Source organism: Anguilla anguilla, chromosome 6 (assembly GCF_013347855.1).
Source record: "Anguilla anguilla isolate fAngAng1 chromosome 6, fAngAng1.pri, whole genome shotgun sequence".
Taxonomy (NCBI): Eukaryota; Metazoa; Chordata; class Actinopteri; order Anguilliformes; family Anguillidae; genus Anguilla; species Anguilla anguilla.
Window position 1 is genome coordinate 50,455,782 of NC_049206.1, and position 12,692 is coordinate 50,468,473.

The following is a 12,692-nucleotide window of genomic DNA, read 5'->3' on the forward strand; positions in this document are numbered from 1 at the left end:
ATAGCTAGAAGGAGGACCCTGTGATTTGGACTCACTAGCCAGGCTAATACTTTTGCATTTAACTATATTCCAAGCTTTCTGGGGAGCTGAAGAGACTGGGTATCCAATGCTGATGATGATTCTGTGCTGCAATTTGCTGCATCCTCTCCCTGAACGCTGCTACTTTCAAAGCTGCTGCTGAGTTTGGACTGAATGAGATCCACCGCTTCATAAAACTCCGTCTTCCAGCTGCATTCAGCAGGAGATTACAGCAATGTCTGTCTCTCTGGCCTGTCAGTGGTGGGCAGGGAGAGTTCCCTACCCTAAATTCAGCTTCGATGTGCATTTTCTCACCATACTTTGTGGCTCACCCTCTTACACATTTGACCATATTAATAGCTGGCAAGAGGGGCCTAGTGGCGTAGATTGCCATGTCACCAGTGCCTGTCAGGGACTTTCTCCTTTTTACGAGTGGTGGGAGTACTAGTCATTGAGTGGATTATCCTGTGAACGTTGTTCACTGTTATTCTAGGCAGGTTTTGCAGACATCTGGGGAAAATTCCCTCAAAGGAGTAGCTATCACGGCTAGCCTGCAATAGTTGGGCTGACCTGGCTGGCTAATGGACCTACTTCATGTTTGTGAATCAAAGAAGATGCCCCCACAACCCTACTGCAAAAAGTGTATCATCTTGGTAGGCTACAGGATCACAATGCAGCGGACTTGATCATTAAAAATTTAAGTATGCAATTTTTAAATAAGTAAATAAATAAATAAAATAAATAACAATACAATCAAAATTAATGCGCATGTCTTGGCACTAATGCTGAGGAATATAATTTCAGAAAATGTTTCATGTTGAGTTGCAGTGAAGTAAAAGATGTGCTCAAAAGAGGCATACATTGATGATACCTAGAATAAAATCACTGGCTGTTCTCAGGTGTGCACTCATCTCCTGACAACACATCCTGTACAACAGTTCTAATTAAATCTTTTGGGTATTCATTACCATTCAGTATGATAAATTAAATGGTAACCCCACCATATATATATTACTACAGTTTACAAAAGCAAAGGAATGATGACTAAGTAGTCACATAATGCTGCATCTTAAGTATTTTCCTTTGAAGATAATTCTCATCTGCACGCTAAATATAACGGCAGGGAATTTGATTGATGACACCTCTATATTCAAAAATCTCACAAAAGTTCATAAAGGAGAATCCTGTGGCAATTCTTCAACTCTGTCCTGTTCAGGAGCACCACCAACACCAGCTGATGTACTGTTGTACATGACTGTAGCAGCAGTCATTTTTGTGACGGTTTGTGGAAATCTACTTGTCATCGTCTCCATCTGCCACTTCAAGCAGCTCCACACACCAACCAACATCCTCCTTCTCTCTCTGGCTGTGGCAGACTTTCTAGTTGGAGTAACTGGGATGCCTTTCCACTTTATTTCATGGCTGGATCCACACTGGTGTCTTGAGACAATATATTGCACACTTTTTAAGGTAGCATCCTTTTACATGACTTGTGTGTCTATTTACAATGTAGCTCTTATTGCAGTGGACCGATATTTTGCTCTGAGCAACCCCTTTCTTTACTGCACTAAAATGACAGTGAATCTGACTTTGAGGATGCTATACATTCTCTGGCTGTCTTCACTCATCTACAGTGTACTGCTTCTTTATACCAGTGGAAATATTTCTGAAATAACTGGAAATGTAACATGTACCGAGTGTATTTTTACAGAGAATGAGTTTTGGACCATTTTTGACTTCGTAATAGTATTTATTGTGCCCTGCGTGACAATCATAATTATGTACCTGAATGTTTTTGCTATTGCCAAAAAGCATGCACATGAAATAAATTGTGTCAGAAAACAAAATTCAAGTGGCACAAAAATGAACAATTTTTCAACAGGATCAGAAAGGAAAGCAGCAAAAAAACTGGGAATTCTAGTGGCAGTGTTCTTACTGTGTTTACTACCCCACTACATAAATGCTTTTCTTTCTGTATATATAACAACACCCTCTGAGTATCTTACATATATGAGTACTGTTACTCTTTTATATCTAAATTCATCAATCAATCCTATCATTTATGCTTTGTTCTATCCATGGTTTCAAAAGTCTGTAAAGCTAATTTTAACATTTAGAATATGTGGCTCAGAATCTTCATTGTTGAATGTGCTTTTAGAGGAGAACTGAACAATCTGTGGTCCATCATTATGAAGAAATTGAACATTGTAGTAAGAGATCTTAAAACTGCAAAACCATGGAAATCGGTAAGACAAATGTTTGTTTGAAGTCAGTAGCATGCATGCAGTGTACTGGGGGAATATGCAGGGAAACAGACACTGAATTCACCAGCACATTGTTTTTATTTATTTATTACTACCTGTGATCATAAATTCCCTGCAATGAACACTTCTTTTAATGTTGCCAAACATGTCTCCACATCATAAATGGTGAAGTCCAAACAATATAAAATAACATTTAAAATTTGTAAAATTATTGTACAGAAAAATAAGAGCTAAGAGAACGTAGTGAAACAAACTTCATGAATACATTTTCACAAGGCACGAATTTATGACTGAATTGTATAGGTAATATTTTCTGTATAAAACAAGTGTATATATCACTCCAGTAGCTAAGGTTGTAAATTAGAATATAAACAGGTAAATAAATGGAAGACAAAACATCATACTTTCTGTTTATTGTAAATATATAACTGATTAAGTATTCCATGTGGAAAAAAAAACCATTGGTAGTCACACAACATTCCCTAAAGGCTTTGGGATCATCCAGGTGTTTTTTCTGCAAAAGTGCATTGGTGTTTCTCTCGGTTTAGCAGTGGTTTCCACCTTGCTACCGTCCCATGAATCCAATTTGTACAGTTGAACCTGAACCAAAGATTGCACTGTTTGGTTTTCCCTACTAAACGGGAGTGTCTCTGTGCAAAGCACTATTATGTATTGAATGGTAATAGTGATGAAAGTCATTCTAAGGCCCTGGACTAAGATATTGTGCCTCTGTTTAAGACCTGGTTAACTGAACTCGCTGGTATATTACATATGGACAAAGTAAGATATAGCATGGTGGATAATCTTAATAGATTTTTTGATATATGACAGCCATTTCTGGACTACCTTTCTCTGTGTGAAGCTGAAGAGGACCACCAACAAAATCCACAGTGTGCCATCCACCTTCTTTTTCTTTTTGTTTTGAGTGTTTGTGCCAAGCCAGATGGTGTGTTCTTGATGTGTAATGGTCATTACTTTCTTTAAAAGACCCTGTTTTCATTTTTATTATCTTTTTTCCCCTCTACCTTGGGTGATTGTTATTTATATTGTGTTATGGAAAATCCCAATAAAATATTATTTAAAAAAGAAAAGATAATGAAGAATTTAAAGACACTGCAAATGACAAGGAGCCTGACCTGTGTATTGAAAAATGATGAAAGAACTTAAACATATGTGTTCAATGACCTAATTAGGGGCCTGTTAATTCACCTCAGTCTTTAATTTGCTCAGTTAAAAAAATGATTCTCTTTTTATGTTGGCCTAAGTGTTTGTAATATAGCACAATAGGCATAATTTTAGCAGAGGTTTTTTATTCTTCATGGCATGCATCGCTGTGTTTGTCATAATGTGGCTTAGGAGCATAAACAATCCCTCTAAACATGAAAAGCACATAATTCAGAAGAAAAAAATTCTGGAATATCAAATGTGGTTGGAAAGAAAACTAGCACACATGGCGGTGCCCCAGTACCAAGGTTGGGAACCACTGATCTAATGTGTCCTAAAATAAGAACCTTTTCCCCATGTATCAATGTAACCCTATATCTCCATGGTATAACTTATTCTTGCATGTCAAATAAATATCAGGCATTCAGTAAAGAATAACCGTAAAAATAAGTTCTCAATATTGTGCATGTCTGATTTACAGCTTTCATTTACAGCAGTTTTTAAAAAATTATTATTATTGTTTTTACCATATTGTACTTTCACTCCAAATGTTATTCCCAATTTGAAATGCCAAGATATCTAACTACAGTGAATGCCAACGTAGGTTTGTAACTATCTGAGGGCTGTGTGCTATCTGGCTGAAAAAGTTTAACAATCTTTTCACTAGGAGTAAAAATAAAACCAGAGAGTGGCTTCATTGATAAGTATTCATTACTAAGTTAAAATGTTAAAATAAGTCAAAATGATTTTTTACGTTCAAACAAGTATGTTTCACTTTTAATAACAAAACCTCAAAGCATACAAACGATGATCATATTGCAATAACTATGATCAAATTGCAATAACATGAAAGCAATAAGTGATAAGACTGTAGATGAACTCATGGGATGGGAAAAAATAAAATACAAGAACAATGAAAAACAAACATGTTCAATCAATGAGACATGCTGTTGAATCATACTTGTACACTCGAGATAAAACTATAATGTTTGATTTCTTCATTATTATATACAGCAAAGTTTTTATGTTTCCTTTATAAACACATTCATAAGGGAAGACTCTGTTCCACATATCCTGAGTGTTAAAATGAGTTTTACTGACTTTTGAAACCATGGATAGAATAGGGCATATATTATAGGGTTCAATGATGAATTTAGATAAAGTAGAGTTAAGGTAATTAGAACGGAAAGATACACAGATGGTTTCCTAACATATACATCAACAAAAACGCTTGCAAAGCAGGGTACTAAACACAGTAGAAACACTACCACAAGAATTGATAGTGCTTTTGCTGCTTTTCTTTCAGATGCCATTGAATAATTATTTACTTTTCTGCTGTTTGTATGTTGTTTCATGACACACGTGATATTATTTGCATGCTTTTTGGCAATATAAAAAATGTTCACATAAATAATAATTATTGTTATGCACGGCAGAACGAGTACTATAAGAAAGTTAGCAATGGCCCATATTTCATTTATTATGACAATACAGTCGACACATGTAGTATTTTCCTTCATTTCAGGGATATTTCCATTGCTATACAGAAGAGCCACATTGTATATGAATGTATACAACCAGAGAATCAATATGATCCTTAAAGTTAGCTTCCCTGTCATTTTAGTGCAGTAAAGAAAAGGGCTGCTGAGAGCAAAGAATCGGTCCACTGCAATAAAAACGACGCTATTAATTGACACACCAGTCAGGGAATAGGAAACGACATTATTAATGGCGCAATACAATTCACCAATGCACCAGTCCGGATCAATCAACATAATAAAGTGGAAAGGCATCACAGTTGCTCCAACTAGAAAGTCTGCCACAGCCAGAGAGAGGAGGAGGAAGTTGGTTGGTGTGTGGAGCTGCTTGAAGTGGCAGATGGAGATGATCACCAGTAGATTTCCACACACTGTCACGAAAACAACTGCTGCTACAGACAAATACAACAGTGCATCAGACAGTATTGGCGTTGCTCCTAAACAGGTTAAGTTGGATGAATTAACACAGGACTTCCATTGATGATCTTCTGTGAAATTCATAAATGAAAATGGTTGCAATGTTACCGATGTCACCAAGCACTATCTTCAAGTCAGAATAAGATGCAGCATAGTGTAGTTAGTTCACCAGAATCCTTTGTAATCCTTGAGCATTGACTGCTGAGTCATATTTATATGATTTAGTTGCAGGTGTTTTCCTTTTGGTGGTTGTTAATGAATCCCCATCAGATTTTAGTTTATCTATTGAGCTGGGATGTACTGTTGTGCAAAGAGACTGAATTTGCAAATGGGACGGACTAATTATGTAATCCAAATAGAGGAAACGGCTTTCTACAGGCACTTACAGAAGTGTACACTCCTCAGTCTGGTGCACTGTAACTACCACTAAAAGCAAACAAGCGCTTGAGGAGGAGAGTTATAACTGCCACTTGCTCTGCCACTTATCAATCAATATTTACAAATTCTATTTCGATTGACAGCTTAATAAATGGACTGTGACTAGGACTCAGAAATTGACATTGACATTGATGATACTCAAACCAACTAAATCCACGTTGCAGCTATACACAGCTATATTTTAGCCAGCTATATATAGCTACAGTGCAGTCCATAAATATTTGGTCAGTGACATGATTTTTGTTGTTTTGACTGTGTACTCCAGCTCATTACATTTGAAATGAAACAGTGAATATGAGGTTAAAGTGCAGACTGTCAGCTTTAATCTGAGGGTATATACATCGATAGTGGGTGAAGTGAGTAGGAATTACAGCCTTTTTAAATACATAATTCAGCCATTTTAGAGGACCTAAATGAAGATAATCTTTAAATTGTGGTTGTTGAACGTGACGCTTCCCAATTGTCTTTAGGCAACAACAAAACTAATGTGCATAATTTTTTTATTATTCAGTCATTTCAATGTACTTTAAAACGTATTTTTCTAAGCCTAAATTTCCCACTATGAAAGTTCACCCGAACCGTCTGGGCGTGGTAATGAGAACTGTCAGTTAGCTATGATTGACAGACCGTGCCCCGTTACCATAGCTACCCCCATGATACGCGCTCTTTTTGGGAGACACACAAACTAGCTAGCTTAGTAGTATATCAAGTATCGATAAATAGCTAAGGTAAGGACGTTGACTTATATCCAGTTATAATTTTTGCTATCTAGCTAGCCAAGTTAAGATAAAAGCACAACTATAACGTCCTCATAAAAGCAAACTAGCTAGCTAACGTTATCGATAACATTGCCTTATGAAAGCAAACTACCTAGCTAGCTAACGTTAGCTAGCTAGCTAAATGAATATAACCAGAAATAATCAAATAGTCCTTAAAAGGCACTCTAATTTAAGTGAACCTAACGTTAGTAAAATATTTGCATTGTCTTGCCTGTAAGCCAGCGGCGGCAAACTATGGGTCTCGAGTTATCCATGGGTTTATGGGGTGTGGAAAGGGGAGTGGTTACTGTGTTTGTGACGCACCAAGTTGACAACTTTCTTAACCGGTTGAAAATAGGACGATAAATTGAACACGCATATTTATCCAAAATACAGAACGGACATATTTAATACTTTACTCATTGTGTTTCTTCAATGCCTCTTGTGCAAATAGCACATAAAACTGAGAAAGTGTGAAAATCACCATGGTACTCCTTTAATAAAGTGATCATATTTAGTACTTGGTTGCAGATCCTTTGCATTCGACGATTGCCCAAGTCTGTGACCCATAGGCATCACTAAACGCCTGGTATCTTCCCCGGTTTTGTTCTAGCAGGCCTGTACTGCACCTTCAGTTCCTATCTGTTTTTGAAACAGCTAAGTTAGAGTTTGCTAATGTCCTGTTGAAATGCTCCTCCAGGCAGTCGCTCTGTGGGTGCAGCATGTTTCAAGCTGGCTTTCGAAGTTCCTGTCCTGGTTTCTGCGGAGTTCTTGCAGGACCACTAACCTGGCGAACATCCCCAACAGCTGACGAGCCACTGATGGTGCCATGTTCTAGGTGGGTGCGTAGACCTTGATGTTATCCAAGTAGACCACACAGGCTGTCGCTGGAATGCCCTGTAGGAACTTCTCCATCAGGTGTTCAAACACTGCTGGGCTGTTTGCAATGAGAGAGGCATGGCGGTGACAGTACTCTGCCAGTGGTGAATGTTGTCTTGGAGCAGGCCGCTGCCAGTAGCTGCTGCAGAGGTGGAGTCAGCTGAACCACGTTGAGCTCACTAAGTTGTCTAGTGCATCGTCAATGCGAGGGAGGGGGTACGAGTCCTGGTGAGTGGCTGTGTTCAGCCAATTGTACTGTATGCAGAACCTCAGGGAGCCATCCTTCCTTGGCACTAGTACTGCCAGAGATGCCCAGGGACTCTGAGTCACCTGCTGCTGTCATTTCTTGGATTTTTTGCCTTTATCTGCCTTAGTCACTGCCTAATTGGGGCCGCTATATTGAAGACAGTGTTGTGGTGGGTGATGTGGGCTTGGATGGCTGCACTACCTGGACTGAGTCCCTCACTGTTGTACTGGATAAGCTGTTCTATGGCAAGGTCTGTTTCCCTGGAGACCTCTCCTTCACCAGAGTCAACAACACAACTAGGACTGGTGGTAGTGGGCTGGGGCAGGCGCCTGTCTCTGAGCAGGGCATACCACTGGGCCCAGATGTAAGGGTAGCTGGCCGTGACACTCCCCATTGGCTGTTTACCCAGTCACTGTCCCTAAGTTAATATCTGTGGCTAACCAGGGTGCACTATGTGGGAGTAGTCCAGTCTAAATCAGGCTGATGGTGGAGCCTATGTCGATGAGGGCTCTCACTGGGGTCCCGGCTCACTTGCTCTGTACATAGAGGCTGTTCTCATCATCTCCCAAGTGGCCCAACCTTCTCCTGTCAGGGCATGTCTGTCCCACAGGCTGACAGTGCTCTGTTCCTGATAGCTGTTCACTGTCCTCTGCTGCCTGTGGTTGCCTCTGGCACTTTCTCACCAGGTGCCTCTTCCTCTGGCACTCCCAGCACCTCAGGTCTTGCCATGCTGTCATCGTCCCAGTTGGAGGTTCCTTGGTGTCCTGGTTGCTGTCCTCCTGGAAAGTGGACTTTCAGATTTGCCTCCACATCTTTAGTGTGGGCCAACACTTTGGTGAGGTTATCTGGGCGAGTGATGTGGACCTGCTGCTGGTGTCAGGCTGAACCCTCAGATGAATGTATCAAGGGCCAGGCTGTTCCTTATATAGGTGGGGAGCTGTGGGTTAGCCTGCTGGGTTATCTGCTGGAAGTGGTCAGAGGCACCATAGCTAGAAGCAGGACCCTGTGATTTGGACTCACTAGCCAGGCTAATACTTTTGCATTTAACTATATTCCAAGCTTTCTGGGGAGCTGAAGAGACTGGGTATCCAATGCTGGTGATGATGCTGTGCTGCAATTTGCTGCATTGAGAACAGTCCTCTCCCTGAATGCTGCTACTTTCAAAGCTGCTGCTGAGTTTGGACTGAATGAGATCCACCGCTTCATAAAACTCCGTCTTCCAGCTGCATTCAGCAGGAGATTACAGCAATGTCTGTCTCTCTGGCCTGTCAGTGGTAGGCAGGGAGAGTTCCCTACCCTAAATTCAGTTTCGATGTGCATTTTCTCACCATACTCTGTGGCACACCCTCTCACACATTTGACCATATTAATAGCTGGCAAGAGGGGCCTAGTGGCATAGATTGCCATGTCACCAGTGCCTGTCAGGGACTTTCTCCTTTTTATGAGTGGTGGGAGTACTAGTCATTGAGTCGATTATCCTGTGAACGTTGTTCACTGTTATTCTAGGCAGGTTTTGCAGACATCTGGGGAAAATTCCCTCAAAGGAGTAGCTATCACGGCTAACCTGCAATAGTTCGGCTGACCTGGCTGGCTAATGGACCTACTTCATGTTTGTGAATCAAAGAAGATGCCCCCACAACCCTACTGCAAAAGGTGTATCATCTTGGTAGGCCACAGTATCACAATGCAGCAGACTTGATCATTAAAATTTTAAGTATGCAATTTTTAAATAAGTAAATAAAGTAAATAAATAAATAACAATACAATCAAAATTAATGGGCATGTCTTGGCAATATTGCTGAGGAATATAATTTCAGAAAATGTTTCATGTTGAGTTGCAGTGAAGTAAAAGATGTGCTCAAAAAAGGCATACATTGATGATACCTAGAATAAAATCACTGGCTGTTCTCAGGTGTGCACTCATCTCCTGACAACACATCCTGTACAACAGTTCTAATTAAATCTTTTGGGTATTCATTACCATTCAGTATGATAAATGAAATGGTAACCCCACCATATATATATTACTACAGTTTACAAAAGCAAAGGAATGATGACTAAGTAGTCACATAATGCTGCATCTTAAGTATTTTCCTTTGAAGATAATTCTCATCTGCACGTTAAATATAACGGCAGGGAATTTGATTGATGACACCTCTATAATCAAAAATCTCACAAAAGTTCATAAAGGAGAATCCTGTGGCAATTCTTCAACTCTGTCCTGTTCAGGAGCATCACCAACACCAGCTGATGTACTGTTGTACATGACTGTAGCAGCAGTCATTTTTGTGACGGTTTGTGGAAATCTACTTGTCATCGTCTCCATCTGCCACTTCAAGCAGCTCCACACACCAACCAACATCCTCCTTCTCTCTCTGGCTGTGGCAGACTTTCTAGTTGGAGTAACTGGGATGCCTTTCCACTTTATTTCATGGCTGGATCCACACTGGTGTCTTGAGACAATATATTGCACACTTTATAAAGTAACATCCTTTTACATGACTTGTGTGTCTATTTACAATGTAGCGCTTATTGCAGTGGACCGATATTTTGCTCTGAGCAACCCCTTTCTTTACTGCACTAAAATGACAGTGAATCTGACTTTGAGGATGCTATATACTCTCTGGTTGTCTTCACTCATCTACAGTGTACTGCTTCTTTATACCAGTGGAAATATTTCTGAAATAACTGGAAATGTAACATGTACCGAGTGTATTGTTACAGCTAATGAGTTTTGGACCATTTTTGACTTTGTAATAGTATTTATTGTGCCCTGCGTGACAATCATAATTATGTACCTGAATGTTTTTGCTATTGCCAAAAAGCATGCACATGAAATAAATTGTGTCAGAAAACAAAATTCAAGTGGCACAAAAATGAACAATTTTTCAACAGGATCAGAAAGGAAAGCAGCAAAAAAACTGGGAATTCTAGTGGCAGTGTTCTTACTGTGTTTAATACCCTGCTACACAAGTGCTTTTCTTTCTGTATATATAACACCACCATCTGAGTATCTTACATATATGAGTACTGTTACTCTTTTATATCTAAATTCATCAATCAATCCTATCATTTATGCTTTGTTCTATCCATGGTTTCAGAAGTCTGTAAAGCTAATTTTAACATTTAGAATATGTGGCTCAGAATCTTCATTGTTGAATGTGCTTTTAGAGGAGAACTGAACAATCTGTGGTGCATCATTATGAAGAAATTGAACATTGTAGTAAGATATCTTAAAACTGCAAAACCATGGAAATCAGTATGACAAATATTTGTTTGAAATCAGTAGCATACATGCAGTGTACTGGGGGAATATGCAGGGAAACAGACACTGAATTCACCAGCACATTGTTTTTTTATTTATTACTACCTGTGATCATAAATTCTCTGCAATGAACACAAGCTTCTTTTAATGCTGCCAAACATGTCTCCACATCATAAATGGTGAAGTCCAAACAATATAAAATAACATTTAAAATTTGTAAAATTATTGTACAGAAAAATAAGAGCTAAGAGAACATAGTGAAACAAACTTCATGAATACATTTTCACAAGGCATGAATTTATGACTGAATTGTATAGGTAAAATTTTCTGTATAAAACAAGTGTATATATCACTCCAGTAGCTAAGGTTGTAAATTAAAATATAAACAGGTAAATAAATGGAAGACAAAACATCATACTTTCTGTTTATTGTAAATATATAACTGATTAAGTATTCTATATGGAAAAAAAAACATTGGTAGTCACACAACATTCCCTAAAGGCTTTGGGATCATCCAGGTGTTTTTTCTGCAAAAGTGCATTGGTGTTTCTCTTGGTTTAGCAGTGGTTTCCACCTTGCTACCGTCCCATGAATCCAATTTTTGTGGAGTCATGACCAGTGACCTTAGCTGAGGCTAGATATACCAGCAGTTATCTGGATGTTTTTCTGGGAGATTTTGTGACTTCCTGGGTGAGTTGTCGCTGTGCCCTTGGAGAAATTTTTTGGCAGGCCAGCCCCAGTGATTTGGACTCACTAGCCAGGCTAATACTTTTGCATTTAACTATATTCCAAGCTTTCTGGGGAGCTGAAGAGACTGGGTATCCAATGCTGGTGATGATGCTGTGCTGCAGTTTGCTGCATTGAGAACAGTCCTCTCCCTGAACGCTGCTACTTTCAAAGCCGCTGCTGAGTTTGGACTGAATGAGATCCACCGCTTCATAAAACTCCGTCTTCCAGCTGCATTCAGCAGGAGATTACAGCAATGTCTGTCTCTCTGGCCTGTCAGTGGTGGGCAGGGAGAGTTCCCTACCCTAAATTCAGCTTCGATGTGCATTTTCTCACCATACTTTGTGGCTCACCCTCTTACACATTTGACCATATTAATAGCTGGCAAGAGGGGCCTAGTGGCGTAGATTGCCATGTCACCAGTGCCTGTCAGGGACTTTCTCCTTTTTACGAGTGGTGGGAGTACTAGTCATTGAGTGGATTATCCTGTGAACGTTGTTCACTGTTATTCTAGGCAGGTTTTGCAGACATCTGGGGAAAATTCCCTCAAAGGAGTAGCTATCACGGCTAGCCTGCAATAGTTGGGCTGACCTGGCTGGCTAATGGACCTACTTCATGTTTGTGAATCAAAGAAGATGCCCCCACAACCCTACTGCAAAAAGTGTATCATCTTGGGAGGCCACAGTATCACAATGCAGCAGACTTGATCATTAAAAATTTAAGTATGCAATTTTTTAATAAGTAAATAAATAAATAACAATACAATCAAAATTAATGGGCATGTCTTGGCAATATTGCTGAGGAATATAATTTCAGAAAATGTTTCATGTTGAGTTGCAGTGAAGTAAAAGATGTGCTCAAAAGAGGCATACATTGATGATACCTAGAATAAAATCACTGGCTGCCCTCAGGTGTGCACTCATCTCCTGACAACACATCCTGTACAACAGTTCTAATTAAATCTTTTGGGCATTCATT

General features: G+C 39.5%; 3 protein-coding genes across 3 annotated transcripts; 2 read left to right on the forward strand and 1 right to left on the reverse strand.

Moving 5' to 3' along the window:
- The first annotated feature begins 1,068 nt into the window (after nucleotides 1–1,068).
- Nucleotides 1,069–2,462, forward strand: LOC118230515 (trace amine-associated receptor 13c-like). The gene has a single exon (XM_035423614.1). It carries the CDS (start codon nucleotides 1,078–1,080, stop codon nucleotides 2,185–2,187), a length of 1,110 nt encoding a protein of 369 aa, XP_035279505.1. The 5' UTR covers nucleotides 1,069–1,077; the 3' UTR covers nucleotides 2,188–2,462.
- A 1,959-nt stretch (nucleotides 2,463–4,421) lies between these two features.
- LOC118230206 (trace amine-associated receptor 13c-like) lies at nucleotides 4,422–8,460 on the reverse strand. Its single transcript, XM_035423018.1, has 5 exons — nucleotides 8,255–8,460; nucleotides 7,925–8,058; nucleotides 7,657–7,775; nucleotides 5,510–5,540; nucleotides 4,422–5,373 (listed from the first exon to the last, which is right to left on the reverse strand). Exons 1-5 carry the CDS (start codon nucleotides 8,458–8,460, stop codon nucleotides 4,469–4,471), a joined length of 1,395 nt encoding a protein of 464 aa, XP_035278909.1. The 3' UTR covers nucleotides 4,422–4,468.
- A 1,323-nt stretch (nucleotides 8,461–9,783) lies between these two features.
- Nucleotides 9,784–11,224, forward strand: LOC118230567 (trace amine-associated receptor 13c-like). The gene has a single exon (XM_035423679.1). The coding sequence runs from the start codon at nucleotides 9,796–9,798 to the stop codon at nucleotides 10,903–10,905; it is 1,110 nt and encodes a 369-aa protein (XP_035279570.1). The 5' UTR covers nucleotides 9,784–9,795; the 3' UTR covers nucleotides 10,906–11,224.
- The last annotated feature ends 1,468 nt before the right edge of the window (nucleotides 11,225–12,692 follow it).